General features: G+C 40.0%; 1 protein-coding gene across 2 annotated transcripts in view; it reads left to right on the top strand.

Annotated features, from left to right (window-relative positions):
- cdkal1 (CDK5 regulatory subunit associated protein 1-like 1) overlaps positions 1 to 1,768 on the top strand; it is a 227,002-nt gene extending 225,234 nt beyond the window's left edge. For both annotated transcript variants that reach the window (XM_070835216.1, XM_070835217.1), the window contains exon 15: positions 155 to 1,768. In XM_070835216.1, coding sequence (XP_070691317.1) covers positions 155 to 316 — 162 coding nt within the window. In that variant the 3' untranslated portion in view covers positions 317 to 1,768. The remainder of the gene's footprint in view (positions 1 to 154) is intronic.
- Positions 1,769 to 17,796: the final 16,028 nt, after the last annotated feature.

Below are 17,796 nucleotides of genomic sequence, written 5' to 3'. Positions count from 1 at the left end.
AACATTTTCAATCACGATCTAAGTGCACATTATTTGAAACACATTTAAATATTGTATTATTGTAGAGCTCAAAAATCTCCTTGATCTCAGCTTTGGTCTCCGTCTAATGTGGTTGTTTTTCTGCCCCCCCCCCCCCCCCCCCCCCCCCCCACAGGAACAGATGGCCAATGGAGTCCAAGTTCCTGTTTCTGTGCCTTCTTCGTCTGTTTTGTTGATTGGCTCTTACAGTCTGGACACAGAAGTGCTGAAGAAGCTGGGAATCGGAATCGCCCTGGCAGCAGCCATCTTAGCCTTCATTGTAGAGAAACTGTACTGATGGAGCTACTGAACAGAGGAGGGAACAGTGACACCACGGGAGCCCAAACGGTGCGTTTGAAGCAGCTGAATGCAGTGAACAGTAAACTGTCCCCCGTAACATGCTCCTCGTGCTCTCATTCAATTTTAAATGAACCCAAAGAAAAGTGACAAAGTAACTGACACCTACATACACAGTTAAGGATATTTTAATGTTATTTTGTTTGTACAGTTAGATTTTTACTTTTTAATTAAAGAGCATAGTTCACCACTTAGCATTTTACTCGTATTGCTCCAAATAAAGTGATGTCGGTGTCTTCTCCATCTTAAAGTAGGATTAACCTTATGGGCAATGACAGGTCAGACCTTCACAGACCTTAACAAACTCTTTTTTGCATTACATCCTACATAGTCATAGATTTTAATTAGACTCTATTTTATATACAGATTCTGTTTCAAATTTTTGTTTCATTATGATAGTTGAACATTTTTTCGGGTAAATACAAGACTGTTTTTATTCACTGAAGCCGCAGCCTAGCATTGTCCATTAACTGGTAAATCAGTATTTTGAAATATGTTTTTGGGTTTATTGGGTTTCAAAATAAATGAAGTACAACTCAACTAGTTTAAAATATCCTGGTCATCTGTGCCAGAGCAAAGTCTGAGGATGAGGTCACTTTTCAGCTCGCTGAGTTACAATAATTCTTTGGTGTTAATGAATTATCCAACATATCATTTAGATGAACTGAGCATGTAGGTTTCCAAATATTGTCTGTTATAGAGTTGCCCATCCTGGTTTTGATGGATTGACTTGTGCTTATTTTACAGTATGCGTTATTTTGTGATGAAACATAATTTGTAACCATCAATTCAAAGTATTTATTTTTTGAGACAAGGACATTATATTTTCAGATCTTCATAAAGAATGTCTTTGAAAAGTTGTTTCAACATGTTATTCTTTCATTAAAGTGGTTGTTCAAAAATGGTTTTGTTTGTTAGAATACATTTGTAATGTACTTGCTTAGTTGTAACAGACTTGACCAAGTGGACAATTTAGACCTTTGATCGATGGTCGTTAGTGAACCATCATTTTGTCCCATGGAACCACTTTATTGTATGTGATGCCCTGCTCTGGTGCCTACTTAAGGGGTTATTTCATATTTTTTCACTTATCCACCTCTGAGATTTCTGCTGCCACCCCAATACAGTGGAGGTGAATGGAATATCAGTTTTGGCGCTCACAGCATTAGTAAACAGTACCTCTGTCACTCTATCATCTGCCTTCATGGCGACTATGACTTCAGTAGAAATGTTGTCATGAAAACTGTCCAAAACACCTCAAATGAAATTCATCTACCTTGTATTGGGGTTTTGTTTGATTGGCTTTACTCTCAGGGGCAGATATTTCAAAATGTGAGCAAATAAAACTGTCAGCATTGGTAGACATTGACAATTTTTTTCTAATTCAGGCAAGACAGACTGTGTTGTGTTTTTGTTTGTTTTTTCTTGATCAGCATTGTTCCAACCATCCAGAACAATTTAATAAATGACAAAATCCATTTGTGAAATGACTGAAGTGTTGATTAATTGACTGATTCATTTTCTTATGAACTGCTGGAATTTTTACATTGAATCAGTCCTAAAGATTTACTTTGGGAAAGTCCTGTGTGTCTTTACAGCACTTGTGCTCTGAAATTTCCGACAGCTAATAATGCATGCCCCAATTTATGTGTTGCATTGCGGTGGAACATGTGTCTCTGTCACCATGTCTGCATTTTTATCTGTGCGTGTGCGTGTACACATGCCCTGCGTATATTCCAAATATACTTCAGATTGTTTGTGAGCTTGTTTCTGTGTCAGAAGTTGTGTGCGTGCGTGTGTGTGTGTGTGTGTGTGTGCGTGTGTGTGTGTGTGTGTGTGTGCACATGCCTGCGCTGTCTGATGTAGTGCCTGTCGTTTCCTCCAATGCTTAATTTAGCAGAAAGCCAGCATGCGTGCATCTGTGTGTGTACGTGTGGTTCAGGAGTGACAGGACTCATCACTCTCTCATTCAGAAAGCCCTGTTATTAGATATACCACTGTTTATAGCCTACACACACACACACACACACACACACACACACACACACACACACACACATAAGCTTTGTATTGTCTAAGTATATGATGCGTGTTACACATTGTGTTGACATACAGATACATGTGTGTAACCTGGCTTTTTGTAACCTAGCTGGTACATGTCTTACACAGACACACGGACTACCGGCACACTGCAGTTTTGTAAAATATGGGCGAGTGATGCACGTCAAGCAAACTTGCACACAAACACAGGCACCAAAGCTTTATATTACCCGATCAAATGATGCGTGTCTCACACATAGACACACACACTAGCTTTGTATTATGTGATCAAATGATGCGTGTAGCTATGAAGCTTGTTACATCCATCCAGCAGTGCCCTATATTATTCTGCAGCCATCCATACTGTGTGACACTTCTTTTGATGCTTTGTAAGCACATTTCCTCTCCGTGTATGTCAGTTACACTGCATTGTTTCCCAATGAAATATGGATGCAACGACACCCTTTATGTTTGGGAGATCATCACTTAGTATGAAATATTGAAGCAGGAACCATAGAAGGGAGATCATTATTCACTTTGCATCATTCCCTTCACTTGTTTCTAATAAAAGCAAGAGTTTCTGAATTCTTGTCTTAGTTGCAGCTGTTGTCAATTTGTCATCTAAACCGTGACGTCCTTTTGATGCAAAACTTTGGACACAAGACAACACAAGGGAGGTCAGTTTCACTGATTCAAGTGTTTTTAAGTTCCAAGTGGTTTGGCTTGCATAAGAACACATGTTGTTGTTGTCACTCAAAGAGTGTTTATGTCTTGAGCCAGTGTATTTTGCAGAGGCTGGGATGCCACATTCCTACAAGTGCACTGTATTAAATTGTGATTTGTTTACTAGAAATCCCAATTTTCTTTTGAAAATTAGATGTGGTCATCTGATCCTGCCCGATGTCAGCAGTAGATCAAACTACAGTCTTGCCGAACTGCATTAACTGAAGAAAATGTAGACTTAAAGTCTACAAGTGTAAAGCTAAAGAAAAGATGAACAAGGAGCATGTTTTGGAGCTATATAGGTTTTGCTTTACAGAAGTCTGATTGGAGCAATAGTTATTTATCAGCATATGGATTATAGGAGACATACGAATTAAGATACCTAATGCATTTTCAGATGTAGGAGTTCTAGCATGTTAGAGAAAGTCATCTACAGAATGTTTTCATGCTGCTATATGTCATCCTTGTACATTACAACTGTTATCCTCCATGTAGGGTATGTGCTAGGGGGGAATTCTCATATCATATCAAACGATTAGAAAAATGTACATTATGGATTTTATTCGATATTTTGAATATTTCAAACCTTGTTTTATGGTTTTAAAAAGAGAGCATGTTTGACCAATCCACAGTCCATTAAGCCAATGAAAGAAATGGTTGGCCCACTTACACAAGTATCAGATCTGACCCCCCCCCCCCCCCCCCCCCCCCCCCCCCCAGGACCCAGTGCTTGCACCACCAGTGGCGTTAACTACTGTATGTGTGGCATCCAAAAGCGTGCAAAACCTGCTGGTCTTCTAGCTTGGTGATCATTGTTCATAGTGAGCAATGATTTATGATGATGATTTATTGGTAGACCACTGACTTAATGGCAACAACATTTCATTGGAATTAAGTGAATGTTGTTTGCATTAAATGAAATCTCGACTATCAGAATTCAGACCTACACAGAATATGACTTAAACAAAACATCCATAAAACACAGAGAAAAAAATATATAAAGAAAAGAAATGGAGACGGCAGGGATTTTTGTAGGCTTGGTTGATACCTTTCTTGTTGTGGTTTGTTATCTGTGTGCAACACTTTTTTTTCTCAGGCAAGCAATCATTAAAGTATGGAGAGAAAAACCTGACATAATTACAATGCTGATGTTTGTCAGGTTAAGCCCAATTTAGCTCAGGCAATTTACCATGCTGTCATTCAGCATGCTACAAAACTGTTCCATTAAAAATGTTTTCTCTCTCATTTTTAGCTCAAAAATGTTCCAACTTCTAGCTACGCGTCTGTCTACACTGTCTGTCAAAGTGGCAGCAGCTTCTTCTGAGATAACAGACACAATAATGTTGATGGTGCAATTAAAATATTTTCAGGATCAGAGCATTCACATGGCATTTATTTTAGCACTGAAGTTAATTGACAAAAGATGTAGACAGTGACAGTTACTGACCTAAAAAATGAAAATACTGTGCTGTCTGTGTGTGTGTGTGTGTGTGTGTGTGTGGCTGGAGGGGAGGAGCTCTACTTTGCCCCAGGGCAGACTCACAGTAACGGCAGTGACTGACACTACCTTACAGCCAAGGCCTGGCTGAAACAATGTCTTTTAACAATATGTGTGTGTGTGTGTGTGTGTGTGTGTGTGTGTGTGTGTGTGTGTGTGTGTGTGTGCGCGTGTGCTCATTAGCAGCCACCCCTCTAACCTTGCTTTATTTTAAAGAAAAAGAGAAAGACATTAAAACCTCCTTCTCCTCATGTCCTTCCATTACCAGTTGCCAGTCCCTCTTCACTGAGCCTTACTTTACAGTGTACAAAGGATATTGAACATGTTTATTTAGTCTATTTTAGTATACACTTTGTGTATGCTGAGATCTAAATGCTGCTTCGTCCTACAAGTGAACTCACAGTGAAACGAAAGAATGATTCACTGATAATGAATCAATGTTTCTGGTGCATTAAACTCTTCTCTGCTGTATCGTGCTGCATCTTTCCTTTTGTCATCTATTTTCAAATCTATTCCTGTTTAAACTTCTCATATGTTAGAAAACCTTTCCCATTACTTCAGCTGCTGTCCCTTATCAGAAGGATATCTCCCTTATGTCATGCTTAGCTCGGTTTTGGCACCTTGTAAATTGAATCAGAGCTGTTTTTTGTGGCAGTTAAAATGATTTTTAAATAATAAAGAAATCATTTTATTACATAAAAATCCTTTTTGTGCCATTTCAATCAAACTGATAACAATAAATTGAACTCTCAGTGAACACGTTACTAGAAACGCCAGAACATTCCTGCTGTAAATTGAGAAGGCAGCAGGATATATTGTGATAATGAGTTGAAATATTTTCGCTCATATATTCGCCTAAATTTGTGAAAAGCAAAGCCTTATAATTTCCTGCAACAAGGCTCAAGTGCAATTGGTGGATGCAAATGCAGGACCACATGGGTGTGACCAATTAATTTTTGCAATTTTGGTGACCAGCATGCTTTGTTGCTTTCTGTCTCCACCTCCCACCTTTCCCTCTTTTTTTTCTGTCTCACACTGCCTTTCCATTTCTATAGGCTGAGGTCTGTTCACTATGCACTAAGCACTTCAGTGCCTTCTGGAACAGAGGGGAAAATGACTTGGCAAGCATATCCATTCCTAATCATATGTGTGTGTGTGTGTGTGTGTGTGTGTGTGTGTGTGTGTGTGTGAGAGTATTCATGCCAGCTTCGTCCAAGCATTTAGTTTGGTGGCCCTTGTGCCTGCATCCAGTGATTGCTGTGTTTTATCTACTCACACAAACACATACACACACACACACACACACACACACACACACACACAAATGCAGACGCACATACACCCCGTTGTCACTGCAAAGCAAACTGGGAATTCACAGCCTGCCGTGCGAGGGAGAGATTGGCTCTATTGAGTGTCTTGGTGGCTTGCCAGTTCTGTTTTAGTGTGTATGTCTTTGTGTGTCTGTGGTTTTGTGTTTTTTTTGGTGTGTGTGTGTGTGTGTTTGATGGGCTTATGCATCTTTGACTTTGAGCGGTTAAGGGTGTTTGTATTCACCAGTGGGACGGGGGACCAAAGTCAATATTTTAGCTCTACAGCAGCATTGTTCTTGAAAGCTCTTTAATAATCACACAGAGACATGGCAGCACTGCGGCAGCACTTGGTGTTAAAAGTTATTAGCTTGAAGACAATTTTATATACAGTACTATCACCTTAGCTTTGGAAAAAATGTTTGCTTTAATGTCACACACTTCACACTCTCTTCACACTTTAATGTCTCAGTTGTGTATTGTTAGCGAGTGAATTAAAACTTTAAATTTATGTGTCTGGAAAATAGAAATGTGTTGTGTTATAGTAATCCTGAAATGATGAGATTCACTGCAAAATGTTGTGGATAATGATCATTCTTCCAAAATCCAACCAAAAAGCACTTCAACATTACTAAAAAGTGATTTCTGATGCGTAGTCTTGAAGTCCAACATGTTAGAAGTTCATGGAGGAACTGTCAGGATTTGTGGGCACTTAATGAAAAGCTTTTAATGAAACATATGAACTACTCAAACTTCCCTTCTTCCTTTCATGGGGTCGTTCGCTCAGACAGCAGACGCAGGTGATGGCAGGCATTTAAGCCACATCCAACAAGGGTCAAAAAAGTGACTGGGAAAAGGAACTTTGGTCACCACCGCAATGAAAGACATTTAGCAGGTTCTAACTTAATGAACCATCTGAGTAATTCTATCTCAGTGGTTTTCATCAAACAGAAGGAATCTGCTTTGCATCTATTTAAACAAGAAGCTCTAAAAAGTGAGAAGTCACCTTGAAGTCTCCTGGATGTTTTCCTCTTGCGAATGTTTGATTAGAGTTCGTCAGAAGAAAGCAATGAAACTTTTAATGATGTTGTCATGGTAATAACTGTACATTGCACCTGACTCCTGAGGGCTGGTTTGTTTCCATGGCGAATTGTTCCTGTAGTGTTGTTCACATGTGAAACAATGCTCAATTATAGCACACTGGTAATGTTTAATGGAAACCTCTGATGTATGAAAGAAGAGCATTATTGTCTAAGTCTGGGTGACGTTCTTGTGTTTCAAAAGTACTTTTAAAAGATAATATTTATGTACTACTATGCACTATAGTACTATGTAGCACTGATATATCTGTAGAAGTATGCCTGTGGGCAGCCTGAGGTAACCACTGTCCCTGCCTCTCTGCTTGGACCAGAGAACCGGCTGCTCCCCAGAGTTAGCCTGAGAGGCGATCATCAATCACGATTAAGTAACTTCATTAACATTGATTTTTTATTTTGTTTTAACCATGTCAGCAGAATGGCTCTAAGCTTGGCAATGTCTGTCTGTCGTTTGGTCTTTATGTCAGACTGAAATATTTGAACAACAATAAAATGGATTGCCATGACATTTTGTACAGACATTCATGATCTCCAGAGGATGAATCCTACTGACTTTGGTGATTTCCTAACTTTTTCTCAAGGACCACTGAGAGTTTGACAAATTTAGGATTTTTTTTTGTTTATGTGCCATAACTACCATACAGTCTGATACAGACGTTCATGACCCCCAGAGGATGTATCCTAATAACTTTCCCGTTCCCCTGATGTTTCTTGTAGTGCCACCATAAGGTTGACATTTGTGGTTTCAGGTGAAAAATCTTGACAACTTATTGGATGGATTGCCATGAAATTTGGTACACGCATTCATGCTCCCTTAAGGATTAACTATTGTAATTTTAGTGATCACCTTCTGCCTCATCTAGTGTCATCATCAGATGAAAATCCGCAGCTTCAGTTGTGCTTTGTGTTTCGTACTAATGTGCAAACGTTAGCATGTTAACATGTAAACTAAGAGAATTACAATGGTGAAATTAATACGTACTAAACATCAGCATATTACCATTGTCTTTGCAAGTATTTTAGCATGCTGACATTTGCATTTAATGCAAAACATAGTTGCAGAGAGCCAATACCAGGCCTGTAGACTCTTAGTCTTGTTAAACCTGACAAAACACACCCTTAAACAATCATATCAACACACCTTATATATTCAAAAGTGCATTGTTCGTACTCTGTGTAAGTATGCTTCCTATTACTTTGACACAACCTACTTAGAATTACAGGCACCATTCATTCACTCTGCTGTCTGACAGTCAATTACATCCACCTCTGATACTGTGATATGACCTTGTCATAAAATCTTTATAAAGAAGGAAGAAATCAATGGAAAGTCATGTGTGGACTTCAGTGGCTGTCAACTGATGTTTTGATGGAATTATAAAGACAGGACGAGACACACACACACACTCAGGGTGAACACATCCTGCAAAGGATGGTGGAACTAATCTATTGCTGCTAATTAGAAATGAGCGATAGGGAAGGAAGAACAGAGATCTGTATGTGAGGGGGGAGGGCCTTATTATGTAAGAGCCATAAAAGTACATGTAAGAGAGAAAACAAGAGTCAAGACTGTCCCGCCAAGGCCAACAAATGACAACCAGCACTAACTGAGGACAGGTCACACTGTTTGAACCACATCCTGGCCAAACATTATGGACTGAATGGGCTTTTTCAGGGCTGGATAAGTCAGACGTTGATAACCTGCATCATGTGTTATATTTAACTTTTGAGAGCTTTAACCCAACATATAGTGAATGAATCATTTCCTTCTCAAGATCCACTTCACACTCTAAACCAATCTCTCTGAACTGCGGTGCAGCTTTGTCTTACAATCCAAAAAAAAAAAGAAAAAGTATAGCTACGACTTAATGTGAAAATCATTCAATCATTAGCCACCTCATACATCATCGAAATTAGTCTTTTTTTTATTGTTGTTTATTGTTCAAGTATTAAAATGATCTTCAAATAAAACAAACTGAAGTATACAGTTTAAAAAATCAAAATAAATACAGGACAAAACTATACACACAGGGGTATCATATATCTATTACCAGACATTAAAGAAAAATATTCTGAAGCTTTACAAATTTCTACTGTTTTCATTGCTTTAGTGTTCCTCAGTCCAAATAATATACCTCTGCTGTTTGATTTCTATTTTAAATACTTCAATTTGGCAATGCATTTGCCATTAGTCCATTGGTATTTGTGAATGTAGTATTTTCCACATTAAATAACGAGATTCAAGATAAAGTCTTTTTTCACCATCAATTTTATTATCAAAAAATGTTTATTTCTTTTAAATAAATAATCAAACTAGTCAATATCTTAATATTGCATATCTGACCGAAATTTGCATTCATAAAATAAATGACAAACTGCTTTACTTTATGTCTCACGTGCCCCTTTCCTCCTGTCGCAACGTCAACGTCAGGGTCAACGCTGTACGTCACAGCGTAAGGGTCAGAGGTCACATGCTAGCGGCTAGCTACGTAAGTAATATACAGCATGTTTGTCATCACTGCGCGATACATGCATACATGCAAGTTTATGAAGGGTCGAGTGAAGGTCGGTGCACATAAAATAGTATTTTTGTTTTTCATGCACCAGAATTAGGTAACTGAAACGGAGCCACCAACGTCGTCATCCGGAGCCGGTCATAACGGGAGCCCAGCGGGGATGATGTCTGCGGCCAGCAAGGCCAAGAAAAGAGAGCACAGTAACAGCTACGTGTCGTATGGATTCACCTCTACTCATCATCAGTCGTCTCTTCTTCCTCTGTGCCTGGTATGTGGAATTAAATTGTCGTGTCAAACAATGGTTCCGAGCAAACTTAAACGTAAACACAACGTAAGAGATGGTGAAGTGTCAATTTCGCCCATCCCTGCCAGAAAATGGCGCTTGTCTCAGGTTTAGTCACCCGCCAGGTCCAGTATACATTAGTCTTGTAGAGATTAACAACACATTTTGATCTCAGTAAATGCTCGACTAAGCAATGTTGAGGCATTGACACTCACGAACAAGGTAACCAAAAGCTTAAAGTGAGTACAAAGAACTTCTCCTGCAGTCTAATGTGGTCGTGTTTCCCAGAAAGAGCACATGTAACGTGGATCTGTTGATCTGACTTGCTTTGTTAAACAAATGCAATTAAAGCTAAGCTAGCTACATTCAGCTAACGCTAGTCATAGCTTTAGCAGGTGTTGTTTTAGCTACCAAGGTAGATTTATAGATCTAAGTAAAACCATGTCGCTCAATGTATTTCATAAATCAAATGAACATATACTGGTCAAGGAGGAAGGCGGCCAATTCAGGATCGATTTTGAATCTTTTAAAATCCTGAGATTCTCTTCAACTGTTGAATGACCAAGATTGACTTTTGCCCATAGTCTAAGCCTCTTTGTGATTTTTTTATTCTTCAGTCAATTCTTTGCTTTTTCTCTTTGCTGATCCTGCCTCAGTATCATCTGTAACCTGGAAACATTACATAGAAAATAAAACTGTTTCATAACCAGTTAAAAACACTTTGTAGCTGCTCTAAAAAAAAAAAATCCTCAGCATTGTTTTAAGTGAATAGCTTGTTGCTTTGATTTCATTGTTAATTGTGGAGAAACTTTAAATGTCCATAACACCAGTCGTGCCGTTTTCCAGTGAATAGTGTGATTGTCCAGTCAGGTGTGGGGGAAAAAGTTTGTGTTCATGTCTGAGTGAAAGAGATTCATCAATCACTTACTGTGCAGCCTTCTTGAAATTAGGTCTTGCTCAAGAAAATTTACCTGTAATGGTGCCAGACCTCAATGAGTGAGATAAACTTGTAAGCTGGCTATGTTTTTAAGACCTTTTCCAATTATGTTCCACGAACACAATCATTATATTTTGAGACATTAAGACTGACCGACGTAACCAATGAAATTAACATTACATGAGCATGAAGAACTTAACTCTATAATTAAAAAATGAGACTGAAACAATTAATATTTAGGTGCTAACCTCAAAAACATTACAATAAGTACCATATTGACACATATTCACCATCACTATGTGCTTTTTTTTGCTGGGTTGAATCAATACCAGTAAATCTTCATACTAAAGACCAATATGCTGTAGCCAGCCAGGGCAGGTTTCTCCATCCAGGTATGAACATCTCCACCAGGCCACTATAGAGCAAACAGTGAGTCTTCACCATTAATGGACACCCCCTCATTGTATCTCATCAACTCAACACATTTATACCATAAAACGTGACTGTGTCTACCCTGCACAACACCACGATCACTCAGACTTTCTCCTCCAGCCTGATGATCGTCTGTATCTTGTTCATCATATGTGAAGGAGGCACAGCCCATTAGGTTTGTCCCATGACAGTGACATCATGACAAAAAGTCAATGACTGATACATTGAGGCATCTGTAGCTTATTGGGAGAAAAAACGCATGTTGCATAACAGCTCTCCAGCAGGTCATCGTTTTTCTCTATCTATCTTCCTCTTTCCTCTCTCGTCAGTCTATCTCTCAGTCATCTCTCCCTTCCTCATTTATTATCAAACCGTGTTAGTATGCTTTAGTATTAATGTTGTATACATTAAGATCAAATTTCCATGTGTGAAAATGTTATGTGTCCACGTTAAGAGTTTCCAGGTCGTTTGTGCAGAGACCTTTTCTCCACAAACACCTGAACAGTGTGAATGTGGCTAAATCATCTTCTTCATCCTCTTTTCACTCTGCAAATAACTGAACCGCTCCACACAGCGGTGGATGTTTGATAATAGGCACAAAGTCATCTTCGTAACTTGGCTGCCACACGGGCTTGACCTGTGACACAGACAGCTGGTTACTCTCTTTGTGGAAAAACTCGCTGTTTTTGTCTGGATGGAGGGCTGAAACTGAGAGAAAACGATCCAAATGTAAGCTTTTTGTAGGCCGTACTGAGCTTACGTGCCTCCCTTTCCCCCGTGGAGATCCAGCCAGTACCCTTCCAACATAGATTTCACACACACAAACATGTGCCTATACATATTTTTATACCTACTTTTAATACTTTTTACTGTAAAGCCCTGATAAGAGGGAGCTGTTATTTAATAGGCACCTCCTCACCTCAGAGTGTGTGTGTGTCTGAATGAGAGAGTAGAGCTGTGACAGGTTAGAAACGACTTAATATCACAACTAATTACGCACACATGCAAGCCTTTCATGCCTGTTTTGCTTTGGGAGGTGTTTTTTGATGTTTTCAATGAGTTGAATGCAGCGTTTGCTGACAGTTTCCGTAGCAGGCGGTCTCTCCGACACGATGCAAAACAACAATCACATGTACAGAGTTGAGAAGTCATTCACAGGGCAGACTCGCAGCGAGAGGAGTCAGAAATAAAAAATGAACAAAAGAAGAAAAATAATAATGGCATCCAAATGCCCTTAAGACATTTTCATCAAAATTTTGTGTCATGGGGGTTTTCACCTCATGGTATGTTTTTTCTCTCTCTCTCTCTCCTGATTCTCTCTTCCTTGTTCATTTCCTCTTTACTGTCTTCCTCTTTCCCCTGTTCTTTCGTTTCTCTCTTCTCCTGGCCGCGCTCTCTTGTCTTGACAGCTCCACAGTTAATTTAATGTGAGCTCTGCCTGCTCGCCTCATCACTGTGAGACAGAAACAGATCAGAGCACAGAAGTGTGCGAGAGCGACAGAGTGCAGGAAGAGAAGAGCAAAGGCGCAGACAGAAAGCAGAAAAGAAAGATAAAGGCAAGAATGAAAAACAAGTAAAAAAAAAAAAAGAATTAATCAATAAACAGATAACAAAGGTAAAAGCAAAGCTGCAGACTGATAAAACTGACAGAACTGATACACAAGAGTTTGCACTCAGCTTTCCCACAATCCTTTGCCTCTTACAGAACAGGCAATTACAATTTCACAGGTTGAAATTAAAATCCCCCGTGGTGTGTGTGTGTCTGTATCTATTTGTGTGTGTGCGTGTGTGTGTGTACTCCATGAGATAGAGCAGGCTGTCAAAGTGATTTCAAGCTGTTTATAGCCTAAGCTCACAAAATGGATCCTCGTGCAGCAAAAGGGGGAAAAGAATCTAAATCTCCTCTCCCCCCCCCTTTTTTTAAGAAAGAAAACTAATTCCTTGAATATTAATTGCCTGGCTTGACGATCGGCTTATTTGTTTGTGATGAGGCTGCAAAAGAAAAGTACCCATAATCCCTGTCTCCCTCTCTCTCTCTCATGCTGTCTACTGTCTGCATTAATCTCTCTTTCTGCCCTTTTCCTTCGCTCTCTATAAAATCTTTTTCTCTCTATCTTCCTTTTCTTGGGGCATGTTAGTCATTTGTAGATTTTTTTTTTCTTAGGTAAAAAAAAAGGAGAGAGGATCATCTTTGAGTTGGTGTAGCACTGTCATCTAATATCAAAGATCTAATATTTAATTTCTGGTCCTGCTTTATTTACATCCCTGAAGATTTATGGCCCACGTCAGGTTTCATTTTCAAGCCCCAGAGTGTAGCTTGATTTATTCCCATTATAATAGTATCTCCACTTTCCAGTCCCTCTCTCAGATTCCTCGCGGCGTACTGTGTAGGCTACAAGCGCTATATAATCTCTCTGAGTATTTGTATCAGTCATCAGCGTTTATAGGGTATCAACCTTTATTCACCCAGAGAGTCAACTGAACACACTTTTATTACTGCAGCTCTCTGCTTCACATTCACGGTGAGGAACTGCAGAGTGTGACCGTATCGTCCTGTTGTCCACTGAGCTGCTCCACTGCAGCAGCTGGAGGCCAAACATCTTGTTCAAGGGCACTTGAGCCGTGACTAGTGAAGGACAGAATAGCACAGAGTTGTGAACGAGGCCTAAAGTCACATTTGACTTGACAAATTGATATATTTGAGACTTCACTTATGCATAAAGAAAACGGACTTTGGTTGCAGTGACTTGAAAAGGGCCCTCTGCTACCTGTGGATATGCTTCAGGATCAGAGAAAGTTGAAACCTGATTAGATACACTGTGTGAGGATTTTTGGCTCTGTCTTTGAATAATCTTTTAATAGTTCACAGTGAATCAAATAGCATTTTTGCTTGAAGTGCACATCCTTACTCAAGGCCAGAGTTCGGGGCATGTGAGTGCATCACAGTGGAGAGTAGAGCAGCATGATTTTGCCTTGAGTGTAGTCTGAGGCACATTGTAATACTACCAACATGATTTTTTTGTCTTGCTTTGTTTGTGTGAATAGGACCCTTGGTTTGCTTTTGCAGCTTGCATCTTTAAAGGTCCCGTTTTCAAGTTCATGCTTGTATTTGCAGGTTCTACTAGAACAACTTTACATGGTTTAATGTTCAAGAAACACATTACTTTTCACCTACCAGATGTGGCTGCTGCAGCTGTTTTCAGCCTCTGTCGAAATGCTCTGTTTTAGCAGAACAGAACAATCTGCTGCTTCGGCATCTTTTTGCTACCAGGAGCTGGTGTCAGAGAGGAAAAAACAATGGCAGATAGGGAGGTTCTCAGTGGGCGGGAAGAGTCAGCCTGCTGATGGGCAGAAGGTCACATGATCAACAAATCCCCTTATGACATCATATGGGGAGCCAAATCTAAACAGTGTTTTCACACACATTTACTGACAGATGGAGTTGGAGAAAAACAGAGGATTGGCTTTACTCTAAGTTTGGCAGTCTGTATGCACACTAAGGACACATTTATGTTGAGAAATAATTAATTTTTTACTTAATTAATTAAGTGGATTTTTCACAATATGGGACCTTTAAACACATCGATAGCCTTAAACAGCCCATAGACGTGTTCTCTGACTAACAATGCAGACGTCTTCTGTAACAACATCTCCTCCTCCATGTGTATGGAGTGTGTGTGTGACAGATGTGTGTGCACCTGGCCTTCAAGGGAGTGGAGGCAACTTGGGATAACAGCAAATTGTGACTGAAGTTGAAACATTTCCACACGAGCACGTGTCCTCTCTGTCCAAGGTGAAAGTACATTTTAACATGACTTTGTATAAATTCATGCTTTCTCTAAATCCCTCTTCGCTTTGCACCTGAATGTAAAGAATACATCCTAACCCTGGGAACGCCACGCGCAGGTAGAGGTAGGCAGTGTGGCCCGGGCACAGCAGCCCACAGTGCAACTGCAGGGCAGCACTCACACTTTGTTACTGTAATGGTGATAAGACAAACAACCTGTTTCAAGCCGTGCTACAGGACAAACAGGGTTTTTTTTTTTCTCCGCATGGGCAGAAATAAAGAAAAAAGAGGGGGAAAAAAAAAGCCCAGAGTGTTGAACGGCAGATCTTACAGCACCTGGGAGCAGAGCGATTACAGAGTGCTTCAGGCACGCACCGGAAATTGCTGCCACTTCTCTCCACTCACTCTCTCTTTCTGCTTTGCAGTGACTTAGAACTTGAGCAAAGTTGATTAGGTCACACCTCTGGCATCGCTCTACTCATTGACTTTTCTCTGCATTTAGGAACTGGTATAATCCCTCTTCTCTAACCTGTAGGACTCTTAAGCAGAGTGGATGTCACACCACTGGAATCCTGTTGAAGGACGTCCTCTCTCAGGCTGACTGCTGCTACAGCACAGACAGATGAGTATTTTCAAAAGCCCCTTTTCTAATAAGTCTATGGGCAGCCACAGAATGTGTGGAGAAAACTTTGACATTTTGGAAAATACGGCAATGGCGTCTTCTATGAGTCTTGCCTCCTGTGGCAGTGTGGTGTTCAGGCTCTATGAGTCTTGCCTCCTGTGGCAGTGTGGTGTTCAGGCTTTGCAGTGAGGTTTCTCTGACAATCCTGACGCACTTTCATAAGTGAGCAGCACTGTGGGAAATCATCGTCTCCTGCCTGGTCATTTAGTTTGATTTTCACCATCTGCTGCACTAGTCTCACCCATGGGACTTGTAATTTAGTAATTACTACTCAATGCATTGGTAAGCAAACGTGATTATTTTTTGCACTTCTTGGTGCAAACTCTCACAGTTACAACAGTTTTTAGAGCCTACATTCCCTGCAGAAAAGTAATCTAAACACTCCCAGAAGATTTGGTTGCTTTCAGAGGAAACCCAGACTGTTTCAAGTAATATAACATCTCCAAATGTTGTGTTAAGTGAGATTGCAGTGCTTGTGGCAAATGAGTTTTTGCAGGGTGTTAATGTATAAACCCAGCTGAGCAGTGCTCACACTTTGCAGAGGACAGGCTTATGGAAAACATATTTTACTCAGCGTGGGATGGTGTAAAAAAAAAAAAAAAGAAACAGGCTTCAGTCTCTCTCTCTCTCTCTCTCTCTCTCTCTCTGTAGTTGAGCGATATTGTTAAATATTAATCTAATATTAGATGCTGTACGATTAGTAACAGCACATCTTGCTGACCTGTGCTTTCTGCTTTTATGCTCCCTGCAGTACGTGTCTGTGTGTGTGTGTGTGTGTGTGTGTGTGTCTGTGTATGCTCAGTGGTGTTAAGGGCATTAAAGTGTGAAAGCGTTTCTAAATTGCTCTTAAATTGCTCTAGGGAGGGGTTAGGTGGATATATGCCCTGCAGGGCTAATGGAAGGAGCATCAGTCTTTCATGAAGAAGAAGAAACTGCAGTCATAGGTGTATACAAAATACCATCTGTATCGTGTCACCCTGACTGATCATCCTCCTCTGATTATCCTCCTCTTTTTGCCTTCCTCCTCCTCTTGCCCAACTCTTTTTGATACTCATAACGTCACTCTTTTTCTCCTTCTCTGTTCCTCTCATTGCTAAGAAAGAGGAAAACTTCATTTCTCCCGCTCTCTCTCTCCCTGTCTCTCTCTCTCTCTCCCTCTCAACCCCCCCACCCACCCCCTTTTTTTTATCTGTCTCCCTACCCAGTCAGGTTTAATCCTGTTAGTCACGGTAGATATATGGGGTCCTGCTCACTCTGTTTGACTCTCTTCCAGAGAGACATTCCCCAGAGAGACCCTATGGATTCAGTTGCACACACACACACACAGTACACATAAGCACACACTTCTGCAGGGAAAGACGCGTTTACATGAATACGCATATGCATACATTTAATATACCCACTTTCACAACTGTTCATGTCTGGATCAAAATAAGTTTAAAATGAGGATTTTCTGAACTACCGGGAAAAAAATCTGGTTGCTCCACTTGGAATACATTATACAGTAGATTATGCAGTGTATATGCTGCCTTTAAACAACATATCCATATACTTTGGCTAATGTCTTTGATGCATGAAATGAAACACTTAGCCAGTAACCACCAATATGACCACACATAGTTATGAAATCGTTTCAAGTGTATTCAATTCCATCTGTTTGTCTTCTCAATTGTTTCTTTTGAAATATGCTCTGGTCAATTATTCTTTTCCATCCTGCCACATAAAGTACACATCAAGTTTCTTTATTTTTACAATATGTGTCTACTAGTGTCTACCATATGAAGGCGTTAATGCTTTTCTGTGTGATTCCGTAAGTGGTGATATTGTGCAGCATTGTAAAGTACACACTCTATGAGGAAACTTCTCTTTGTGTGAAACAGATCTAATCAAGGGGAAGACGGAGACCAAAAGGGAAAACACTGAGATAGCTGAAGCGGTCCCGCAGTAGATTGCTGTTTTCATGGCTCACTGAAAAGATTACCCCCTTATTCCCTGAGATGACCTCACCATAGCAGATCATTAAACCCAGATTTCTATACTGTGTTGATGTTCTGCCATGAGATGTTTCAAATATGAGGAAGTACGGTATGTGTTTGCAGTTCCTGTCTTTTACATGCAA

Source organism: Pempheris klunzingeri, chromosome 8 (assembly GCF_042242105.1).
Source record: "Pempheris klunzingeri isolate RE-2024b chromosome 8, fPemKlu1.hap1, whole genome shotgun sequence".
NCBI classification, from domain to species: Eukaryota; Metazoa; Chordata; class Actinopteri; order Acropomatiformes; family Pempheridae; genus Pempheris; species Pempheris klunzingeri.
The sequence above is the reverse complement of the archived record's forward strand: the minus strand, read 5'-3'. Positions and strand labels throughout refer to the sequence as shown.